The following is a 24,807-nucleotide window of genomic DNA, read 5'->3' as shown; positions in this document are numbered from 1 at the left end:
CACTAGAATTTCAAGAAAAATATTTTTTTTAAAAAAATAACCGGATACTTCCGTAACTATTTTATATATACATACACTATGCAGGTGCTTCTACTCCAACCCAGACAATTCTGACTCTTTAGTAATTCAAAAAATATAATTGGGGTTATTGGTTAAAAATCAATAGATGGATTGGTCATTCACCTGAGCTTCCACACATGTACAAATGTTTATCTTTTTCATAATCTTAGAAAGGAATGTATGCTTTGAACTATAATAAGTGATTTTCTGTAATTTGATTGGTACGGTTATTATTATAAATCGATGAGAATTTGAACATGTCATCGTATTATCATTTGATCTCAAGAATAAACTCATAACTTTATACACCTGGAACGACCCCAATGACAAGCAAGTCCAGAAACATGGATCAAGCTGCCCGAGAAAATTTATCCGACTCTTACCCCGAAACAAGCCAGCTCCTGTGGTCGACCCTGATGTACGCATTAACACCAGTGCCTAGGAAAAAAGTGAGCTTGGATGTTACCAGATACACGGTCGGTACATATTTAACTGATAAAGATCCATATGCGCCTGATAATACATCGGTTGATGGCTGGAGTGGCCTTAGCTATGACTATGGGAGTTTTAATGCTAAAAGGAGGATTTTATGCATTCACCTACATTACCAGTGCTTCAGAACACTCATTTGCATGCATTCAACAATGGGAGTCCCACAATCCATGAGAAAGTTACTGTGACATTTTAACATCAAATCCAGAATCCATACAACATAGAATAATAGCAAAGTAAATGGAAATGTCTGGCATTCAAAGCAGGCAGGATAACCCTAGTCATAGTCTACTTGATCTTCTTCTTGGGCCTCAACTGCAACAAGTGAAAGGAATATTTAGTTTCATTTAAGATAATAAAACGTACAAGAACCCAAAAACATACAAACCTGATTGCTGTGACCACACTTCTTCTTGCGGCAGTTCACGGCTCTTGGATGCAGCCGAGCATAACACCTACCATCCCACAATATTAGACCAAAGCAACAACCGAGACCATGCCACTAGGCTCTTTAAACTAATCATTTACTTGAATCTTATCATATATACAACATCAATCTCCATAACAATTGAAACATAAAATGATCACATTATTAAAAGTTCTAGCAATTAACCCACTAAACCAGCTTTATCATTAATTATTAAGACAAATGTTAACGTGACAATTAAATAAATTTGCATCATTACACATTAGATCTTCATTACTTACATCCTATCAAATTGATACTAATTTTAATTTAATTTTCTCATTCAATCAATAATATGTGTCATTATTCCTTTTATTTATTTATTTTTAATTTAATATTTTTCTTCAAATCAACCAATGATGTACATCACAATTTCACAATTGAATTAGTGAAAAATAAATGAAACAAGAAATAAGGAGAAAAACCACCAACATGTTTGATAACATTACCTATTTACCTTATTAATAGACATTAAAGAAAAAATAAACATAATGCAAGGATTTGAACTCGGATCTAATATGGCATGAGAGGAGATGCTCAACAATTGAGTTAAATCTAATACTTGATTAAAAATAACATATTATATATAGATTAAGTTATAATTAATAACTATTAGTATCGTAATATATATATTACGATATTAATAATAATAATTATAATTTGATATATACAATATACTATCATTTAAAAAAATATTAGATTCAATTCGATGACTACATTTTTCATTTTTCTCCCGTATATCATTAGACCCACAGTCAGATTCTAATATTTTTTTCTTCTATAATTTTTCACTAATTAATAAAACATATTTCCAAAACTAAATTTTTTTACTCAAAATCAAAAACACCATTAAATAACAATTTCTTATTTGACAACCAGAACAAATTAATCTTCGATTAACACCCTTTTATGTCACACAAGAAAGGACATAATTTGACTCAATGAATTGGGAAGACTACTGGTATTAATTTATATAGCATAATTAGAATGTTGGTCTTTGTTTTTTTAACGATGTGGGATTCAAAACTAAAAAAAATATACCTTCAAAACTTCAAATTTCATAAAGTTTTTAAATCAATTTATACTATAGTTATCCACTTTTCAATATTAAAAGTTTGAAAACATTTAAAAGTCCTTTTAACAAAATATATAATTCATAATTTATAAGATTAAATATTTTTTTTGAAAGATGGTACTTTGTATTAGAAATAACAAAGTAAACCACCTCAAGGACCTCATTAAAAAACCTCCCTAATCCTAAATGGAGGAAAAAGAGTGTACCTTGGGGTGGTAAAGATAAATACACATAAAACACTTGCATCATTGAGATGGTACCCCGCCCTCTCACAAGTCCCATTCTTGCACATAATAAGAGCACCACAGACAAACCGACAAGGTGAATAAATGACACACTAAGAAACATACACATACTTCAAGACCCAAGGAAAGAACCTAAACAACACAACGAAACAGCAAAAACCATAACTTCGCCAGAAGCAACGCACAAAGAAAAGCAATCTCACTAAACGACCCTAAACCAATAAACAATAGCCTTGAAGCTTGAAATAGAACTTGCAATCACCCAACAACCACCTTATTTCCCACAGAAGGCATATCACACGAGGGCCTACATGACAGAGCACCATCTCCGACAACCTCCTAGATTCCCAAAACAATGCATACCCGAGGCTCATACACTCACACTTTGGATATCCGCCTGACAAAGCAGAGGAAAAAGACTCCCAATACCTCACCCACACAAGAAGTTGCTGAGAATCTAGAGAAAACAACTCCCGAAATACAGAAGAAGCCAGAAAACTCAGACCATGACAAAATGCCCATCCATCAACATAAAACCCATACGCTACTAACAACCCCCTCACACAAATCAAGCTAGACCCCATGGTCTACCGGCAACAAATAAAGAAACACAATAATGGATAAGCTTCAGCAATTAGAAATACCCGAAGGACGAAGGAGAGGAAGTGACTGCGGTAACCAGAGATGGACAATTTATTCCAAACCATGCATGCTTCTCTGAACCCGATTCCAAAAATCCCAAAACTAATTTAGGGTTTAAAGATTTATTCCATACCATTCGAGCAAACCCACTCACTCAATTCAAGCTAAGAGGCAATGGAGAGTTAACAACGACGACGAACAACGAACCGCTTGAAGACGAAAATGGCCTCTTTCGCTAGACGGTGTCGCCTTCACCACCATCCTTGTTGCTGAAAGACAACTTATTATAAGGAAAAGTGACAGAGGAAAAGAAAGAGAAACATCGGCGGCCAGCATACATCCTTAACGGCTGGTGCCGCCGCCTCACCGGCAACTTTTTGAGAGAGCAAATACAGAGGAAAAGGAAAATTCATCCATAAATTGGAGATACTATGTGTGAACCAGATTACCAGAACTATAAGATTAAATGTTAACATTTTAAAATAATGACATATTTAATTTCAATTAATATATATATAATTTATATTTTAATAAAAAATGGGATTAAATAAATATAAAAATAGAGATTATATAACAAAAAAAAGTAGAAGAATATTTTTTTGTCTTGAATCTCACATCGATAATATAGGTGATTTAACCTAAATATCACACTATAAACCTAATATGCCCTAAATAACATCTTTTGACCAATATTTCCCTAACTAACACATTTTCGTCTGCGGTGGCACTAAGGCGCGCTCCCGGTAGTGCGCTTTAACGGGATTTGCTTATGTGGACATAAGACGCGTTTTTGGGGAAGCTCGTTCCAGTTGATGTGGCACCACAGTGGAAAGAGCGTTTCAGGGGACGCACATTTGCTTTTATTTTTTAATTAGGGTAAAGATTTAGAGTTTAGAGTTATTATAAATTAGTAATTTATTATGTAAAGTGTTCCGATTATGATTTAAGAATTGTCTAATGTATTTTTAATTTTGTATTTAAGGTGGAGTGAATTTAGGTTAAAGTGTTATATGTTTCGTTAAGGTGAAAGTGGTGAAGGATTTTGTAAGTCAAAGGTTCATTAAGGTTGTGTAGGTTAAAGTGCTTTAAGGTAAGGTTCGATTAAATTGAAAAGTTAATTACTTGAAGTAAGAGGTAAGTGGAAAATTTAGGTAGAAAATAGACATACATTGGGAAATTATAGAAAATGCAATTACATAAGGGTTACAATTAAGTGATGATAACAGATCTGGACATTTTTTTCTATTGTGCCTGATGTTTTTGCAATGCCCACATCTTTTTTGTTTTGTTGACCTCTCATGAATATTCATATCACAATGTATTCGAGTGGATTTTCGATGAGCTGAGTCCCTCAATACCAACGGATCTGGTACGATTTTAAGCCAAGTTTAAATCTCATCTGTGTCTCTTTCATTACCTATGGGCGGAAACTCAAATTCATATACTTTGAATACTTGTGAAAGTTGGTATACGAGATAAACATAATTTTTGTAATCCAAATGCGAATGTGAGCAAGTTGGTATGACCTGAGATCATGGATATTTGAGTGCTTGAAAGAAACCACAATCACACCACCTCTCTTGCAGATTAACTCTGAAAGAGTTAACTTCAATCCCTTGAAGATGACGTGGCATTTCGGTTACACGAAATAATTCACGGGTGTGAGAAAAAATTGTAACCAACATCACATTTGATGCAGCCACTTTTTTCTGTAAACCAATTACTAGTCTTGGGTGATAAATATGGATGTTCTGCATCCAAGTAAGAGTTTGTCCACCGAGCTTTACAAATAGTTGACCCAAACGAAAAATAAGTCGTTTTGACCAACGCCGTGACTGATAAATGACGCGCCCCCTTTAAGGTTGAATTGATTGCTTCAGCCAAGTTGGTTGTCATATGACCATAGCGATACCCCCGTCATAATCATTTATTCACATTTCTTTGTTGATATCTATAATGTACTCGCCTTAGTGCCAACGCAAACAAAAGGATGTTAGTTAGGGAAATATTGGTCAAATGAGTGTTATTTAGAACATATTAGGTTTATAGGGTGATATTTAGGTTAAATCACCGATAATAAACACATTTAATATTTTAATATTTTTCAAAAAAAACACATTTTCATTACCATGCCACATGAGTATAATAAGGTACATTTTGGAGAAAGCACTTTTCAAAGAAGCTTCCTACAAAAAAGTACTTATGTCCCACGTGGTAAAAAAAGAGTACTAATTCAATAAATAGAGAAATGATTAGATAATGAGTTATTTGGTCATTTATCTACTCGCTTTTTTTATTCTTTCAAAATAAAAGTTGTGATGTCTAATTGAAAAATTAAATTAAAATTTCCTTCAATTAGTTAATGATATATATCACTTAGCTATGACTACATTTTTCAAAATTCCAAATCATTTTTTTCATTGTCAATATCGTAAAGATATTTTTTTAATAATTTTCTTCGATTGATGACAGGTAACATCACCTTAAGAATATAAAATAAAATGAAATTACAAATGTTACCACAATTGATAATCAAACCTTGACCCTCCTAAAAAGAGACCAAAGTCTAATCATTTGACTAGGCATATTTTGTGTGATTATTTCATCAATGTTTATATATAAATTATATTATATTATATTATCATCATAAAATAAATAATTTCAATTAAATTTGATATTTTAAATTAAAAAAAGCAAAAAAATCAACCATTATATATATAACTATTAAATTAAAGAAAATTTATTTTCAACTAATTTGAGTATAAAAATAATTAAAAATTTAGTACTAAATTATTTTTCAAAAAAAGTTAAATTTATAGTTTTTTTGGATAAAATATAAATTTTAAATTACTTAAAATTTAAAAATATTATAAAAATTATACTTTTATTTAATTAATCCAATATAAAGTTAATTAGATCCATATGAATTTAATTTTTCATACTTGTATTAAAATTTATATTATTTTTAAAATAAATTAGTATTACATTTATATAGATAATTATTTAATTATTTTTTACCTCAAATAAAATGCAACATAATTTAACCTTTAATTTTACCGTCGTATAAAATAAATATTAATATTAATAGAATATTAACAAATTCTTAAGTTAACTTAATAGCAAAATGATTAGTTACTTAAACTGATGATTCCTTGTTCGAATATAAAAATCAATTAAAAGTATATATTTTATGATGATAATTTAATATAAGTTAAATATAGATTTTAATAAAAAAATAATATAATATAGTTAGCACAATGGCTATGCATTAAACCCTTTTTCAAAGAAATCAAAGTTCAACTCTCAAACATATACTACAACATTTGTAATTTTACTTAAAGTTATCACCTTATTGGTAAAAAAAACAAATATCACTAAAATGCCGAAAATAAAAAAGAAAATGATATAAAAATCAAAAGAAATATAAAAAAAATGTTATGTCAATTATATTTTAACAATAGAACTAAAACAAAAACATAACATTAGATGTGATTTTGAAGAAAAAAAGTAGGTAACAGATATAGAAACAAAGTTATAAATGGGTGACTGAACATGTAATTTACCTGAAAAACTAGTCAACTGCCAATTGAAAACATTTAAAATAGTATAGTAATTTAACATTTTAAATAGTATAGTAATTTAACATTTTAGTAATTTACTTCATAGGTTAGACCAACAGACAATGAAAAGTTGAATTTTGGAAAATATGAGGGGATTCAACTTGCAGTCTCGCATATTTGTTATAAATACCACAACATACTAAAATTTTAGATCAAGTTCTTGCATTATTAATTGAGTCATTCATGGAAATCAGCTGTCAGGAAGGGTAGATCAGCTGACAAAGTAGAAAAATGGTTATGCAATCATTATTGGAACCTCGTATGACCTCTATCTCGTTTCAGATTAACAGCAGAGGCTATGTCTGTCCCTCTTAAGAAAAGAAAAAGGGGAAATATGCAGAAAGAGATAAAGAAAATAAGCTTACTTGCGGCAAATCATCTTGTCTTGGTTGTATTTGCGAGCCAAAGCCATCAAAGAAGGCTCAATAATCCCACCTCTCAACCTCAGAACAAGATGAAGCGTTGATTCTGCATCAAATTAGATCAACCGAAAAAGTAAAAAATATCGCTGAAAACGAAAGAAGAAAAGCTCAAAAGATTAACCTTTCTGGATATTGTAGTCAGCCAATGTACGGCCATCTTCGAGCTGTTTTCCGGCGAAGATGAGACGTTGTTGGTCCGGTGGTATTCCTGCGTTGGTTCAGGAAAATAGAACTTTTTAACTCAATCTAACAAGTTAAGGTGGAAAAAAAATGGAAATTGGAATATGGGGAAATTACCTTCTTTATCTTGGATCTTAGCTTTGACATTGTCAATGGTATCACTGCTCTCGACTTCGAGAGTTATGGTCTTGCCGGTTAGGGTTTTCACGAATATCTGCATCTTCTTCGGCCCGTCTCTCCACAAAAACAATCAGCGGCTTTAACCCTTGATTCTTAGGGTTTTATGTCGTTTTCAGGGGCTTCCTCTTTGAAGCCGAGATAGTATTAGGCCTTTTCCTTTGGGCTCAAAACATTTAGGCTTAACAAATTACACAAACCAAATTTGTGAATTATAATTTAGATCCGGAATAAATATTGAGTTTATTTATTAAAAAATTTAGCTAATTTTATTGTAACGCATTACAACTTATTTTTTAAAAGAAAATAGTACATTATTTTTTAACTTTAAATACTCGCAAACAATATGAATCGGGTAAGAAAATATTTTATTACCATGAAGTTATGGCCATGAAGTTAAGGGTTCTTGATGGGAGAACCACTATAAATGTGTAGCCATTAAGTTTTGTAAATCATACCATCAAATGACGTGTTTGGATGTTTAATAAACCTTAACGTTTTTTATTTCAAGTCTCTCGTCTTTTATCTTTGACAATAGCATTATCATAATATAAGATTACAATGGAAATATTGTATTATCGAATATAAAATTAATATGAAAATGTTGTATTACCTTATTTGGTTTGTCTAACAGAAATGTAAAATTACAGTGTTTGGTTGGAGGAATATAAGATTACCTAAATACATATTTTACCAATTTTGCCTTGTGATATATGTTTTTTAAAAACATTTTAACTTTAATATTGAATCATAAATATTTGAATAAAAATTCATAGCAACATTTTAATCGTTAAATTATCTAAATTTTGAGAAAAAAATACATTTAATGTATAATTAGTATATTAAATTTATATTTTTTATATAATTTTCATATGTATTTATGTAAAATATAATATAATATAAAAATAATATTATGATCTCTAGTGTTCAAAGATATTATTTTTCAACGAATAAGATTTATTTTTAATAACTTAAAGTTAGATATTATTTTAAATAATTGCATTTCTAAAATCATATTATTTTCATCTCATAAAATTATAAATAATTAATATATTGAATATTAAAAATATAAAATAATTTTAAATACTCAAATTTATTAATATTTTATTAAATTAAACTCTTTATATATTATTATATTTATAATTTTAAGTAAAGTACAAAAAATAAGAATTGAAAATTATCATTCTTATAAGATTATAAATAATTAATTTATTGAATATTAAAAATATAAAATAATTTAAATACTCAAATTTATTAATATTTTATTAAATTAAACTCTTTATATATTATTATATTTATAATTTTAAGTAAAGTACAAATTGAAAATGATCATTCTTATAAGATTATAAATAATTAGTATATTGAATATTAAAAATATAAAATATAAAATAATGTAAATACTCAAATTTATTAATATTTTACTAAATTAAACTCTTTGTATATTATTGTTATATTTATAATTTTGAGTAAAGTACAAAAAAATAAGAATTGAAAATGATCATTAGAAAAAAAATTCATTAGTCTAGAGATATTATTATCCAAAGTGGTGGGAATTGTCTAATTCCTATGAATTTGGAGGTAATGACATTCCCACCATTTTAATAAAAAAATGTTAATATTGGAAAAATATTATTCACTAGTAATAATCTTTTCCGTGAACCAAACATGGGAATACTATTCTGGAAAAGATTATCCCCCTTGGTAATATTCTTTTTCGCGAACCGAACACCCCCTTAATGGACACAATATTTTAATTTTAAAATTCAATTGAATACATTGAATAATCTTAGTGATATCCTAAGATTCTAGGTTCGAGCAGTTACATTTACAAAATATATATGTTGTTCATGATTAAGATAGATTATAAATAAATACTACATTAGGGTTACGTAGTCGCTCACCCTTCCCTTTTTTTGGCTTAATACAAAAATAAGTACCCAAATTTTACCTCGAAATAAATTTTAGTGCCTAAATATTTATTTGCTAAAGATAAGTGCCTAAAGTTTTAAACGTTATATTTTTTAGGTACTCGAACGTTAACTGTCATTAAATATTTCTGTTAAGTGACACATGTCACGTTCTAAAATTTTTTGAGAATTTATTTAAAAAAATTAAAAATTAAAAATATTTTTTTGTAAAAAAAATCAAACAAAACCCCCCGGTGCAACTCCCCCTTCCCACTTCTAAAAGTCGTCGGCCGACGGGTGTAGATTTTCACCGCCACCGGCGTCGAACCACAATCAAACCTCTATTAGCCTTGAGTTGTAATACACCACCATTTTTCATGGAGGGTTCAAAGGTTCGTCGGATTTTAAGCCTCCATCGTCGATTTCGGCCGATTCCAACATCCATAAGCTACACCGTCGCCACCATTCGAACCATCGTGCTATTCGGATCAAAACCCAACCGTTGGACGACGACGACGATGGCCGGAAACCATTTGGGTTAAAAAATTGAAATTGGAAATTAGAGATTTGTATATTGGAGATTTTAGATTTAGAGATTTTTGGTGATTGTAAGAACGACGATTGATCAATTGGTGGGTGGCGACGGGTGGGTGATCGTTTAGCGATGACGATGGTGGCTGGGGATGGGCGCAACGGTTGACAATGAGGTTGAAATGAAAGCTTTTAACTTTTTAGGGTTTTTTACAATTTCAATGAAAATTGGGGTTTTTTTATAAATAAATTGATCTTTTTTTATTTTTTAATTAAAAAAAATATTTTTATTATTAAAAAATTAAAATAAACGGTAGGCATCTAAAAGTATAATTGAAAAAACGTTAAGCACCTATTTTTAACAAAAAAATTGTTTAGGCACTAAAACGTATTTCGAGGCAAATTTTACACACTTATTTTTATATTAAGCCTTCTTTTTTTTCTTTTTTGCTTTGAGTTTGTATAGTTTTTTAAAAATTATATCACCTTTTTCTTCTTTGATTTTGTTTAGCCAGTGGTGAAACTGATTTTGATGCTAGTTACCAACCGTCAGTTCTTTTTTCTTTATTTCTGCCTTTGTGTCACGTTTTTTTCTGGGTCGTTTCACCGTTCTTTTATTTATGTTTTCTCAATGTTGGATTTGACAACGTCACAACTGATCAAGATGGCGATTATTTGAAATCTTGCTGATTTTCCCTGCTATAGACCTTTAGATTGAATTTAGATGCGTGATTTTGTGTTCGTGGATTGTTTCTCATTACGCTTGATTCTAATTTGACGTTCTCGATGGTCTTTCAATAGCTTAATTCCCTTTCGTGATTCATCTGTGGATGCAAACAAATTTATTCAAATCTTTTGGTTGAATTTTTAACTTTTTACATGTATAATCCTTATATAATCTAAAGTGGTTAATTTCAATATTATAAGAAAAATTCAAATTATGTATTTAATTTACAATGATAATGAAATTTTTTATTATAATTTCAAATATTCACTTTTTAATAATAATAGCCGTTTCTATTAAAAAATAAATAAATAATACTACATTGTAATATCCCATTCTATTAAAAAAATATTAAAATTTAATTAAGATGATAATCAGAGATAATTATTTGCAATATTTTTGTTCCTTTTATGCTAGGAAACATTTGGCTTGCAAAACCCACTTTCCAAGAAAACCTTTTAATTGTTGATAGAAGCTCAATAAAGATAGGAACCGGCGGTAGTTTATCACAACCCACGATAACAACAGAAAAAAAATGCACACAAAACACATGTTCAAATTGTGTTATAATTATAACTCCGGAGGGGAAGATAGCATTTCATTGGGAGCAAGAATTCTATCTGGATATTGAAAATATTATCACCATTGAACAAGTAGGAAGTTCTCATTGGCGATAAGGCCACAACCACATCCTCCACATAGAAAACTAAGAATATTAAATGGTAGTTCCAAAGATTGTCTTTCCAGATAAAAGATTAAAATCCACTCCAGAAACTAACGTTCAGCAAGTGAAATAGGCAAAACAAGCTTGATTGTAAATGAAAAATTGTTCATTAGAGAAAGATAATTCCAAGCATCACTGCAGCCATAGCTGTGTAACATATATGAAGCAGAGAATCACAGCCTTCTTCCACGTCTGCCACCCTTTCGGCGGGTACTGTCCGTGGGAATAGGGGTAACATCCTCTGAGGAGAAAAAAATGATACATGTCAGTGTGCGTATACAGTAGTTGAAGTGACTGGACTTAATAGAACAATATGGGAAATGGAAGGATGAAGGAAATGCACCTATTCGACCAATTTTCATGCCGGAACGAGCAAGGGCTCGAAGTGCTGATTGGGCACCAGGACCTGGGGTCTTCGTCTTGTTCCCTCCGGTAGCTCGGAGCTTTATATGAAGGGCAGTAATACCCAACTCCTGCAAATAATAGATATGAATACACATCAATTTACCACATATTAACTATATATTGAACCATAATTCAGGGGGTAGGCTATATAAACCTTGCAGCGTTGAGAAACATCTTGAGCAGCAAGCATAGCCGCATAAGGAGAAGATTCATCCCTGTCGGCTTTCACCTTCATACCACCTATTTTTAGGAAAATGCAAGGGATAAGTTGGGAGAATATTCTTCATAGAGTAACTCCATACCAGAACATTAATATTACCACCACGCATTGCAATGAGAAATCAACATCCTTTTTACAATTTGGCCTTTGAATAACTAGTCAGTTTCCTATGAAAAGCCAACAATTTCAAAGACCAGCAATGGTAATAATACAAAAAACCCAAGATCAACGAATCACTCATTTTCTAAACAGAACCATAAACCATACCAGTTATGCGAACCATTGTTTCCCTTCCAGACAAATCAGTCACATGCTGCAAAATTCAATCAGAGCATATCAAGCAGAATTTTGCACAAAAACAAAATCAATATCAGCATAGGTTGTCATAACTCACAATAAATGTGTCATTAAATGAAGCAAAAATGTGAGCCACCCCAAAAACATATTCGCCCTCTCGAACAGCAGGTCCAAGGGTAGTATTCTCCTCCTTAGGCTCCCTAACCTTTCTCCTCGACTACAAAATAATCCGAACAAAGAAGACATCAGCAATCTTAAAATGCACCCATGTCTTAAAATATCGATCCAATACTAACAAAAAACAAAAACAAAACACCGCGCCCTCAAAGACTCCAATTGAATCTGAAACAAACACCGTTCATAGAGAATGCCAAGTGAATAACACTAATCGAGGGGAACATAAAATTAAGTACTTATTACAAAACTACATCACTAATTTAGTCTGTAAAACTCAATCTTTTCTATGCCCAAATCCTAACCTTTATTCCCAGCAGCCAAACAATATTTAACTTGTAACCGAGAATTGAAAATAGATGCAAAGAGAGAATTACCATGGCTTCAGGCAAAATGATAGAGAGCTCGAAAACTAGAGTTTAACGCGAGCGCGTTCGCTGAGCTTCAGCCTCCAACGAAACTAGCTTTCTAATAGATATAGAAAAATCGATTACTATCGTTTTTATAGTTAGGGTTTTATTAACACCGACGGTAAATGACGAAAAAACCTTATTAATATATACCATTGGTGTAGTGGTAGATGCGTCATTTTAATCTTTTTCTGATCTGTAAATTTTAAATACTAAATAAGTATGAATAGTAAAATTTTAACTAATTTCAAAAATGAAATTTCATCATATAAATATTTTAATTTAATAAATAATATTTTAATATTATCACATGTTATCAATAAAAAAAAATTAAGTTTTAAATTTTAAATTTAAATCTTAATATTTTAATTCTTAATCTATAAATATTAAATCATAATCCCTCAATATCATGCAGGATATTAATTGACACCCTAAAATTTTTTAAATATTTATTTTTTATAATATATATATATATATATATATAAGTTTTAAAAATGGCAGCACTTATAAAAACCATTAATCTCTTGTGTGGTGATCGGTTATAAGATTCAACCGGTTGAGTATGAAAATCTCCTGCTCGTTTGCTTCTCATGTGGGCGGTTCAGTCACCTGAAGGATGCTTGCACACAACCATCAATCTCTTCGGTTACTGTCAACAAGGATTGTCCCACCGTGACCTTTATAATACACCAGTTCCGAATGAAACCATACAGAGTAATGAATCGAATATGACTCTCAACATGGACACCAACGATCAAACCAATCGAACTCCATATGGGACGTGAACGATCGTCGAGAGACGTCGTTATCGACCACAAACAGATAATTCTAGGAAACAAAACACTCCTAAAGTAACAAAATCTTTGGGATGCCATTTCGATACTCTAGTTGTTTCCCCTTCTGAAAATGGTAACTCCTGCCAAACTGAGGGAGAGAATCCGAGAACTACAAATATTGTTTCCTCGCTAAAAAATCTTTCCAAAACCACCACTAATCCCCTGTCAATCTTTGGATCCCTTATCCCTAATCCAAGGGGAAAATCAGTGACTAAAAATAAGAACCTTAACCCCACATCAAATCACGGTAGTGTTTCTATTTCTAAACCTACCTCTTTTACCTCTCCGGGCTTATCCACAGTTAACTATTTAGTGGTGGTTGGCCCAAGCCACATTACTCGCTTGCAAAATCTTAATCCTTTTGCCCTCATTCTCAATGCAACTAATGATTCCACGTGCATGACGCTCCCGTCCATGCATGAGATACAAAAAAATCCCTGCCATGCAAAACCCAACGTGCATGAATGAAATTTCCATAATTCCCTCCCCCATTACTCTTTCATCCTCTATTTAGATCTCCGTAAGTTTTAATGGGATTTTATTTTCATCGAATATTAACCCCATTTTCAAAAGAGAATAACTTCAGTGACCGAAAATGCCTTATAATATACGATTTTAACCAAAATTTTTTGGATTTGCGAAAATGACCAATAAATTTGCAATGCGAACTCCAATTTCGCAACACAATTTTCAAATACGCAACGCGAATTTGTAAATCGCAACACAGTTTCCAAAATCGCGTTGCGATAGTACTGTTTACCTATATCGGTAATTAGCGTTGCGAATTTGAAAATCACGTTGCGTATGTCGGTAATTAAGTTGTGAAATTGGCGAATTCGATTTGCGAAATTGGCAAATTCGATTTGCGAAATTCGCCTTGCGATAGTTGTGTTTACCTATATCGGTAATTAGCGTTGTGAATTTGAAAATCGTGTTGCGATAGTACTGTTTACCTATATCGGTAATTAGCTTTGCGAATTTGAAAATCGTGTTGTGATAGTACTGTTTACCTATATCAGTAATTAGCGTTGCGAATTTGAAAATCTTGTTACGAATATGAAAATCGCGTTACGATAGTACTGTTTACCTATATCGGTAATTAGCGTTGCGAATTTGAAAATCGCGTTGCGATAGTACTGCTTACCTATATCGGTAATTAGCGTTGCGAATTTGAAAATCGCGTTGCAATAGTACTGTTTACCTATATCGGTAATTAGCGTTGCGATTTTGGAACCTGTGTTATGAAATTGGAGTTCGTGTTGCGAATTTGTTGGTCATTTTCGCAAATCCAAAAAAAATTGGTTAAAATCGTATATTATAAGGCATTTTCGGTCACTGAAATTATTTTCTCTTTTCAAAAACTCCCTTGGATTGGAAGAACAACCTGTTAATACCACTCTAGACCCCAAAATCCATGTCGTCATCAAGTTTAACGAGAACCATGCCCACATACCACCTCACCCTCCAAACTCTCATGATGTTCCGTTCAATCATCTTTTCTCTGCCTCTAAAGAGAAAGGTGTCCCTTACATGTTTTGTAACGAATGCTTTAAGCTTAAATATACCAACTCCCCGTAACATCTAACATCTAGTTATAGAAGTTATGAATAACATTGTGTACTCCATACGTAAGCAAAGTACGACCCATAGCATGGACATCGTGCTTTCGATTCCCAATGCTGGTTTAAACCAATAATGCCACCTTTCCTATCATTTTCTATGGATTTTACTTAAATTACATGTAACTGTCAGGGATGTGTTAGGGTCAAATTCCCCAAAGTCTTTCGAGAATATAAGCAGGATCACAATTCCTCCATGGTCGTTCTCCTTGAACCTCGCATTAGCGATAGTAAAGCGGACCAAGTCATTTCTAAAATCGATTTTGAAAGGTCGTATCGTGTAGAGTCTGTTGACCTTTTCGGAGATGTAGACACACGTCTTTGACGAGACTTAAAATTATTATATTGTTATTATCATTATTATAATAATTAGTTATTATTATTAACATTATTATTATTATAATTATTATTATTTTATGGTCCCCATTTTCATTGGCTTTTTCTCACCCACTCAAACACTACCCAACAACAATTATCTTCCCCTACCATGTTGCCGTCCACTACCTCCACTAACTCAAAATGTCACGCCCTTGGAACTTCGACGCCTCGGAACGTGTGGCCTTAGTCACCTTCTTAGTGATCGCGGCTAAGTAAGCCTGAAAATAACCCAAGAAAAGATGTTTAGATTCTCAACGAAAGAAAGAACAAGAGAACTAGCACAAAAGGAAGATAAGAAAGCTTTAAGAGAAGAATGCTCTTATGATTTCTTAAAGTGAAGGAGTGAGTACAAATGAGGAGGGAGGCCTCTATTTATAGTTGAAGCTCCTCTCAATGAACGACTAAGATCTAATTACATCGACGTTCTAGATTGAAAGCACTATACCTAGTCCCACCAATCAAGGGATTATGTTTTCTATATAAAGTTGTAAAGCCTTCGCGGGTCCCAGAAGGTTGAAAACACCATTTAAGTAGTCTTAGGCTACTTCTCATGGGCTAACCTCTGTTGTGGGCTTGTGGTCCGTGACATTCTCCCCCACTAGTTCCGGTGACGCCCTTGTCGCTTGTCTGGCATGAAATTGGTCTATTCTGTTCTTGAATTGCCAAAGTCCCTCGGTAAGTTTCCAACTCCCTTCGCATTCGGGTTGTCCCTTCCATAGAACAAAGTACTTATGCCTCGGGCGGTGTCCTGGTCGTCGAATGACTCTCTTCGCCTGTATATCTTGAATCTCCTTGTTATAGGAGATCGCTACTCCGACTGGCACTCATTGTGACTTCCCTCGATCCGGATCCTCTACATCTTGATAGTACGGCTTGAGTAAACTAACATGGATCACGGGATGTGCTCGGATAGTTGGAGGCAACTTTAACTTGTAGGCCATGGTGCCTACTCATTTCACGACTCGAAACGGACCCTCGTATCTTCGTACAAGCTCCTTGTGCACATCTGCATGGCGCAAAATGTTGGCCAGTTTTGCAAGGACAAGATCACCAACTTCAAAGTTCAAGTCCCTACGCTTTCGGTTGTCCCACTTCTTAGTCCGTTTCTCGGCTTTGCGCAAACAAGCTCGGGCTAAGTCATGTTGCTCATGCCACTCCTTGGCAACATTGTGTGCTGATGGATTTGGCCCTTCATATTTAGTAACAACCATGTTGGGTGTCAGTGGTTGCTGTCTGATCACGATCTCGAATGGACTTTGGTTTTTCGCCTCGCTCCGTTGCAAGTTGTACGAAAATTGGGCCACATCCAACAACTTCGGCCAGTCGCATTGGTTGGCACTCACGTAGTGCCTCAGATATATCTCCAGCAAAGCATTCATTCTCTCGGTTTGCTCATCTGTTTGTGGATAAATTGCAGTGGAAAAGTTCAAGCTCGATCCCATCAGCTTGAACAATTTTGTCTATAATCTTCCCGTGAATCGTGTGTCCCAGTCACTAATGATGGTTTTTAGTGTCCCCCAATATTTCACCACATGTTTAAGGAAAAGTCAAATCACCTCCATGGACGGATACACCTTGGATGCTGGTATGAACGTTGCATACTTCGAAAACCTATCAACCACAACCATTATACTAGAAAGTCTGTCAGTTTTGGGCAAACCTATGATAAAATCCATGGAAACACTCTCTCATGGGCGCTCTGGAATGGGCAAAGGTTGTAGCAGTCCCGCCGGTTTCTTTGCCTCTATTTTGTCTTGCTGACAAACAAGACAAGTCTTTACATAGGCATGCACAGCTTCAGACATGTGTGGTCAATAATATTGCTCCGAAAGTATGGCCAAAGTCCAATCAATTCCTGGATGTCCCGCCCATTTGGAATCATGGCATTCCATCATGAGTTTCTTGCGCAACTTTTCATATCGAGGCACAAAGAGACGATGTCTTCGATAATAAAGTAATTCTCCCTCGAGCCAAAATTCCCTGGATCGTCCCTCCTTAGTTCCTTCAATGATTCGTTTGGAAGGTAACCCCTCTTTGATAATCTTGAGTAAAGTTACTTCCACGGTCTCGATGGCATACCTCCGGCTTAAGCCATCCGCAACACAATTCACTTTCCCTGGCTTGTACTCCATGGAAAAGTTGAACTCAGCAAGGAACTGTCGCCAACGAGCCTGTTTGGAAGAAAGCTTCTGTAACATCCTCAATACCAGGTTAGTGACCAAATTGTAAAGTTTCATAAATAAGTGATTAAAGTAGGATAATTAAATAGTTCAATGATTTATTGGAAATATAATTAAAGTTATTTAGTAATTATTGAATGAATTAAAGGGTAAAATGGTCAATTGACAAGTAAGATTTTTATATTCCTTTTATAAGATAAGGAACCACGTGGGAAATGAGAGAATTATCCAGAGTTTTCTTTCTTCTTCTTCCTCCTCCCGTATCTCCAAGATCAAAGGTGAGTTTCTTTGTTTATGGATTAATTGTTGATTTTAAGGTTGGGTTTTGATTATTAGATGATAACTAAGCTTAAGGAAAGCTTAAGTTATCTTAAAATCAAAGTATGATAGAGTTAGGAGGGATTAAAGATTTGAGGTTCTTGGGTGAAATCTTAAAATAGAGTTCATAACTAGAGTTGGAAGTTAAATTTGACTTGTCAAGGGTCTAATTAAGGAGTTAGATGCCATAGAATTGGAATTAAAACATATTGTAAAGTTGGTTTAATTCTTGAGTTACATATGAGGAATAGAATTTTGAAGTTAAAGATGGTTTATATGGATATAAATTGGTTTACGCATGTGTATATGAGTTAAGAACATGAAAGGGGATTAAAGATGAATCATTTGAGTTTATTTGAGTGGATTTTCGAGCTTAAAAATGGAAACATCGAATGCAATTAATGCATCGATGCACCTGTTAAGGGATGCACGATACACTATAGAATGCATCGATGCACTTCAAGGGAAATTGAAATAGACATTTCTTTTGGTCTAAGAAATGATAAATTAGAGTATATCAACTAGATACCGATATGTATCAATGTATAATATGTAGATATCGAGTACGAACAAGTCTCGGGATGATCATCAAGTTAAGATTCGATCTAAAGAAAGAAAATCATAAAAGTGGATTGGAACTTAGTGAGGCCAAGATAAGTGCATATTATTAGATTGTGCATATTATTATATGGAAATTAGACTTGTGATAAGTCTGTTTCCAATATTTTATATATTTTCATGAATAGAAGCATGATTAAGTTTGTATTATGTGTATATGCTTTGTTCATATTATATGTTATGAGGTGTGAATTTATATGATATGAGTTATATGGAAACGAAATATGTAACTATATGCGAAATAAGTTATAAGGTCACGAATCATGTATAATAGTAAATGTTGTATGTGATAACCATAGAAAGAAAATAAGTTAAGTGATCATGAACATGTAAATATATGTTTAGATAAAGATATAATAGCAACACATAAATTACATGAGTCAAGTTTATGGAAACTATTATAATTTACTTATACTATTAAATGAAAAGTGAGATAAACTAACTAGCATTGATTTATAGGACAATATGAAAATAGAATATCAATTAGGAGATCTGTACATAAATAATGATAATCATATGAGAGATAAGTTGTATGAGAAAGATTAATGTGCTTAGATGAGCTATGATATATAAATTACATGGTAAAGATCTATGAAGTCATAGGAAAAGGTTATAAGAGTAATGTAAACTTGAATTAAGAGAATATAAGAAATTTATATATAAATGAATTTATATAAGTGATATATGTTAGTATGCTACAATATATGTTATAGGATCTATGTAAGCATAAGAGAACAAAATATGAGCTAGGTGTTATGAATATAAATGATGATATGATTATGTACAATAAATTAGGGAATTATGATATAGGTGCTTATATGTCTATAAAAAGATATAAGAACAATATATAAGCTACGAAATAGGAACTGTGGGATTTTAGTGCTATATAATATTATCTATGTGATTAAGTACAAATGTGATATCCATATATGACAATGATTTGTGAAATTGTAAGAAAATGTGATATGATCTACGAGATAATAAATCAAGTAAATTATATTGAAGTGATTTGTGTGAACATGTCTGATATGTCTTATATGATATGTATGATTTCACAAGAAATGATATGAGCTATGTGATTACATGATTATAAGGGACCAGACATGTGATAAGAGATAAGTGTTATGAATGTGTGAATATGAAATGACATAAATAATAATGCCCATGTTATGTGTCATGAGAGCTAGGGGTATAGTTGGCATGCCAAGAGTCGAGGGTCTACGCGGTCCTTCGGGACATATATTTATTCCTTGGAATATGTTTGATGTATTTTGAGACACATACTTGATCATTTGTATATGTATATGATTCTTAAGGAATTTTCTACATGGTCCTTAGGGACATTTTATATGGCACTTCGGTGCAATTCTACGTGGCACTTCGGTGCATTTATATGAGCTGTGGTGACAACATTTGTGCACAACCTCTATAGACTCACATATCTATAGTTCTCACATGTGTACATGGGCTAATAAAGAAATAACAACAAACATATTACATGTGACTTGTATACTTTTGTGCTATGAATTGTATTATATGATTTATATGATGATATGTGGATTGTATGATTAAATGAGTCAAATGTTGGTTAAAATACTAGGTATAAGAGGATATGTATGAAGTTAAATAAATAAAAATGATATTGATAATGAAATGAGGCTAATGATGGAAATGATGAGTATATGTGTGTATATATGTTCTTACATGTAATGATATATTGTATATGTGTTATAGGGTTGGTTAGGTGAATAAGGGTATGAGTGATAGCAGTAATAGTTCATGCATGATTACAAGTTATAGTTTACATTATATGTTTATTTGCCTCACTAAGTCATAGACTTAGCATGTGATTGTTTCACACGTAGGTACAGAAGTGAGAAGAGAAGCAAAGAAGAGCAAAACAAGTCAGCATCTCCCTTACAAAATTTTAGATCATAAAATAAATGATTTAAATGTGTTTGGTTAATTTGAATATAGTTGGCATGTACTAAGTGATTGAGTTGAATATGCTCTGATCGATTTTGGTCAATTTATGTGGATAAATCGATTTTATTTTAATGGAAGTTTTAAATTTTCTTTGAATTTTGTCCAAAGTCAAGGTTTGAAAAGTCAATGTGACACCTCAGACTCGTATACGGGTCGGGTACGAGGTGGGGGTGTTACAGTTTCTTCTGGGTGAGGAAGTAACTGTTAGCAACATTGTCCGTGAACACCACGAACTTGGACCCAAGCAAGTCGCTATGTGCGCAATCAGTGTACAACCGCTGTCATCTTCTTCTCATGAACCGAGTACCTCCTCTCGGTCTCATTGAGCTTTCGGCTTTCGTAGGCAACCGAGTGTCCCTCTTACATAAGGACTCCACCAATGGTAACATCGGATGCATCAGTATAAACTACAAAAGGCTTGGTGTAATCTGGCAACACCAATACAGGCTCATTCACCATGACTTCTTTGGTCTTTTCAAAAGCCTCTTGGCACTTCGTGTTCCACTCCCACACCTTGTCCTTCTTGAGTAGCTTGGTCAAAGGTGTGGCAATCTTGGAATAGCCCTTCACGAACCGTCAATAGTAGTTGGCTAATCCCAAGAATGCTCGTAATTCAATTACTTTTGTAGGTTGCTTCCACTCATCAATCTCCCGGATCTTATCTTTGTCCATTTGGAGCTTTCCCCCTCCAACGATATAGCTTAGGAACAACACTTCCTTCTGCGCAAACGAGCACTTTTCCTCTTTGACATAGAGCTCGTTCTCCCGTAAGACTTGAAACACTCTTCTCAAGTGTTCAACATGTTCCTCTAAGGTCTTACTATATACTACGATGTCATCAATGTAAACTACAACAAAACGATCAAGAAAGGTTGTAGTACCTTATTCATTAACGTGTAGAAGGTTGCAAGGGCATTTGTGAGGCCGAAGGGCATCACAAGGAACTCATATGAACCGTAGCGTGTCACACAAGCAGTTTTCGATTATCGCCTTCGGCTATCTGAACTTGGTAGTATCCTGACTGTAAATCTAACTTGGTGAACCACCTTGCACCACAAAATTGATTGAATAAGTGGGTAATCAATGGGATCAGGTACTTGTTCTTCACGGTGAGCTTATTCAAAGCTCGATAGTCGATGCACATTCTGAGGGAACCGTCATGCATCTTTTGAAATAACACCGATGCACCAAAGGGTGACTTTGACGGTCGGATGTATCTACATCTAGGAGCTCTTTCAATTGTCTACGAAGCTCCTCTAACACTGGTGGGGCCATTCGGTATGATGCCTTGGCGGGTGGCTCTACATTTGATACAAGCTCGATCTTGTGGTCCACCTCTCTCTTCGGTGGTAAATACTTTGGCAAATCAGTTGGCATGACATCCCTAAAATCTGCCAATACTCGTCCCACTTCTATTGGGACTTCCTCGGTCATTGTAGGTTCAACGCCTACCATTGAAAGCACAAATGTGGGTTCCTCCTTACGTACCCCCTTTGAGAATTGGATCGCAGATAACATCTTCGCATCAATTTTGGATTCTTGACTTACGGGAACAATACATTGGTGTTTAGGATCACAAATTACTAAGCAATCAGTAAATAAAAAGGGGAACACATTAATCTGATTGAGGAAACTAATCCCAATAACAAAATCAAAATCATCAAGTGTGATTACCTTTATAGACTCTTTCCCAGTCTATCCTCCAAGGCTAAGTTGGATTCCTTTTGCTACCCCAACAATCGGAACCTCTTTGGTATTGACGGTTTTGATGAACCCACTTGTCTTCTCTACACGAAGATCAAGTTTCTTGGCAGCTTGTTCGGACAAGAAAACTCTGAGGCACTTGTGTCCACTAGTGCACTCATCTTTTGGCCTGTCACGGTGATTTCTACATACATCAATCCATTCTTATTACGACCCTTATTGACCTCCATGGTGCTAAGGATGGAGCCAAGCTTGAGAGTTTCACTCTCTACCCCATCATTATCCTCGATGGCAGCAACTTTCACAAGTTGAGGATAATCTCTCTTCATGTGATTTCCTCCACAATTGAAGCATGATAATTCACCCTTTTTCTCCCAAGGATTGGAGAGCTTTTTGGGACGGTCATTCTGTCTCCCATTACTCCCGGCTGGCTTTTGAAAACTTTCTTTGGCCTTCTCTCCCCCACCACTACCTTTTGGTTTTGGCTTGGATTGGAGAGATTCGACTTTTTTCACTTCAAACGGGGCAATGGCCTCGACTGCATCCAATGCCTTAGAGAGTTTAGTCACTCCCCTCCTCTGGATCTCCATGTTGGCCCAACGTTGTAGTTCATCCATGAATGCAAAGAACCCTTCTGACTCGCCCAAGTCTGGGATTTGCATCTTGATCTCACTGAAGTTTTTGACATACTCCAAGATTGAACGATTGTACATTAGTTTTTTTAGTTTTGCTCAAGCCTCGAGCACAACATTCTTCATATAGAAATGCTCTTTGAGTTCTCCCACGAACTCCTCCCATGTTCCGACTGGATTTGCTCTCTCGGAACACCTACGTTGCCACCATAACATAGCAACATCAGTTAGATAATTTGAAGCAACATTTATCTTGGTGGTATTATCCTCGATACCCATGCCGTGAAAGAATTACTCCATGCCCCAAATGAAATTCTCCACATCTTGGGCACTTCGACTCCCCTTGAACTCCTTCAGCTTAGGGACGTCGATCTTGGGTCTTGGTGCTTGCTAGGGGTGTGCAAAATTACCCGACCCGATTGACCCGACCCGCCGACCCGGATCTAAAAAAACCGGGTAATTCTCTAAAAAAAATTACCCGGCCGGGTCGGGTACCCGGCCCGACATTTCTCGGGTCGGGCCCGGGTCACAAAATCTAGTTTTTCCGGGTACCGAGTACCCGGTTAGTTTTTATTTTTTTTATTTTTTTATATATAATTATATAAAATATAATGAATTATTTATATTATGGATTATTAAATTTTGTATTTTGAACTTTTAAATTTTATGTTCGAATATTAGAGTATGTAATTCGAAGTTTCGAACATTTAAATTTGTGTATATATTTTTTTAAATTAATAATTTGAAAATAAAAAATTAAAAACAGGGTATCGGGTACCTGATTACCGGGTACCCGTAACATCCGGGTTGGGACACGGGCTGAGAAATCATTGACCCGGAAGTTCCGGGTACCCGAAAATCCGGGTACCCGGATTTGCACACCCCTAGTGCTTGCGCCTCCCCAGTCACCCCATTCAACACGTCAGCCTTGTAGACAAGTAGCTCACTCTTGAGCTCCTTTACCTCTCGCATCAATTCAACCCTCATGGCCAAGTACATGCTTTCGAGGCCTCTAGTACGCTTATCCATCGTCTCTGCCATATTATTGATGAGTGTTTGAGTTTCTTGGCGAAGTACATCCTCCACGGACTCCAGATTATCCAAGCGAGATTCAATCGAGTCTTGAGTCTCATGGACTTCATTATACCGATCTTCAAGCCTACCAACTCTTTGATCGAATAATGCCACGACATCCTTCGAGCTTCCACACTTCTTTACCGCAACAGCATGAGCCTCTATCATTTCACTGGCTGTTGGGATATCGTCTTGGTTATGTTGTTCTATTTCTCGCAAAACTAGCTCTGATACCACTTGTTATGCCCTTGGAACTTCGACGCCTCGGAACATACGGTCTTAGTCGCCTTCTTAGTGATCGCGGCTAAGTAAGTCTGAAAATAACCTAAGCAAGGATGCTTAGATTCTCAACGATAGTAAGAACAAGAGAACTAGCACAAAAGGAAGATAAGAAAGCTTTGAGAGAAGAATGCTCTTATGATTTCTCAAAGTGAATGAGTGAGTACAAATAAGGAGGGAAGACCTCTATTTATAGTTGAAGCTCCTCTTAATGAACGACTAAGATCTAATTACATCGACGACCTAGATTGAAAGCACTATACCTAATCCCACCAATTAAGGGATTATGTTTTCTATACAAAGTTGTAAAGTCTTCGCGGGTCCCGGAAGGTTGAAAACACCATTTTAGTAGTCTTGGGCTACTTCTCATGGGTTGACCTCTGTTGTGGGCTTGTGGTCCGTGACAAAAACA

At 34.3% G+C, this 24,807-nt stretch overlaps 2 protein-coding genes across 2 annotated transcripts; both read right to left on the bottom strand.

Annotated features, from left to right (window-relative positions):
* Nucleotides 1-815: 815 nt before the first annotated feature.
* On the bottom strand, nt 816-22,047 carry LOC120181766 (ubiquitin-60S ribosomal protein L40). The gene is made up of 6 exons (XM_039186831.1): nt 22,042-22,047; nt 7,320-7,438; nt 7,144-7,230; nt 6,966-7,068; nt 941-1,007; nt 816-867 (listed from the first exon to the last, which is right to left on the bottom strand). The coding sequence occupies exons 2-6, from the start codon at nt 7,420-7,422 to the stop codon at nt 841-843; spliced, it is 387 nt and encodes a 128-aa protein (XP_039042762.1). The 5' UTR covers nt 7,423-7,438; nt 22,042-22,047; the 3' UTR covers nt 816-840.
* On the bottom strand, nt 11,169-12,828 carry LOC120181755 (40S ribosomal protein S14-like). The gene is made up of 6 exons (XM_039186826.1): nt 12,739-12,828; nt 12,285-12,404; nt 12,158-12,203; nt 11,825-11,910; nt 11,609-11,738; nt 11,169-11,506 (listed from the first exon to the last, which is right to left on the bottom strand). Exons 1-6 carry the CDS (start codon nt 12,739-12,741, stop codon nt 11,439-11,441), a joined length of 453 nt encoding a protein of 150 aa, XP_039042757.1. The 5' UTR covers nt 12,742-12,828; the 3' UTR covers nt 11,169-11,438.
* Nucleotides 22,048-24,807: the final 2,760 nt, after the last annotated feature.

This window comes from Hibiscus syriacus, unplaced genomic scaffold (genome assembly GCF_006381635.1).
Source record: "Hibiscus syriacus cultivar Baekdansim isolate YM2019G1 unplaced genomic scaffold, ASM638163v2 tig00003721_pilon, whole genome shotgun sequence".
Lineage (NCBI taxonomy): Eukaryota > Viridiplantae > Streptophyta > Magnoliopsida > Malvales > Malvaceae > Hibiscus > Hibiscus syriacus.
Note: the sequence above shows the minus strand (reverse complement) of the source record. Positions and strands in the feature narration are given on the sequence as shown.

Coding starts and splice junctions, on each gene's coding strand:
- LOC120181755 (XM_039186826.1), bottom strand. Junction 11,911..12,157: donor AACAATGGTTCGCATAACTG/GTATGGTTTATG, acceptor TCCTAAAAATAG/GTGGTATGAAGGTGAAAGCC. Junction 11,739..11,824: donor ATGTTTCTCAACGCTGCAAG/GTTTATATAGCC, acceptor TATTATTTGCAG/GAGTTGGGTATTACTGCCCT.
- LOC120181766 (XM_039186831.1), bottom strand. CDS start 7,422: ATGCAGATATTCGTGAAAACCCTAACCGGCAAGACCATAACTCTCGAA. Junction 7,231..7,319: donor TAAGATCCAAGATAAAGAAG/GTAATTTCCCCA, acceptor GAACCAACGCAG/GAATACCACCGGACCAACAA. Junction 868..940: donor AGTGTGGTCACAGCAATCAG/GTTTGTATGTTT, acceptor CACTTGTTGCAG/TTGAGGCCCAAGAAGAAGAT.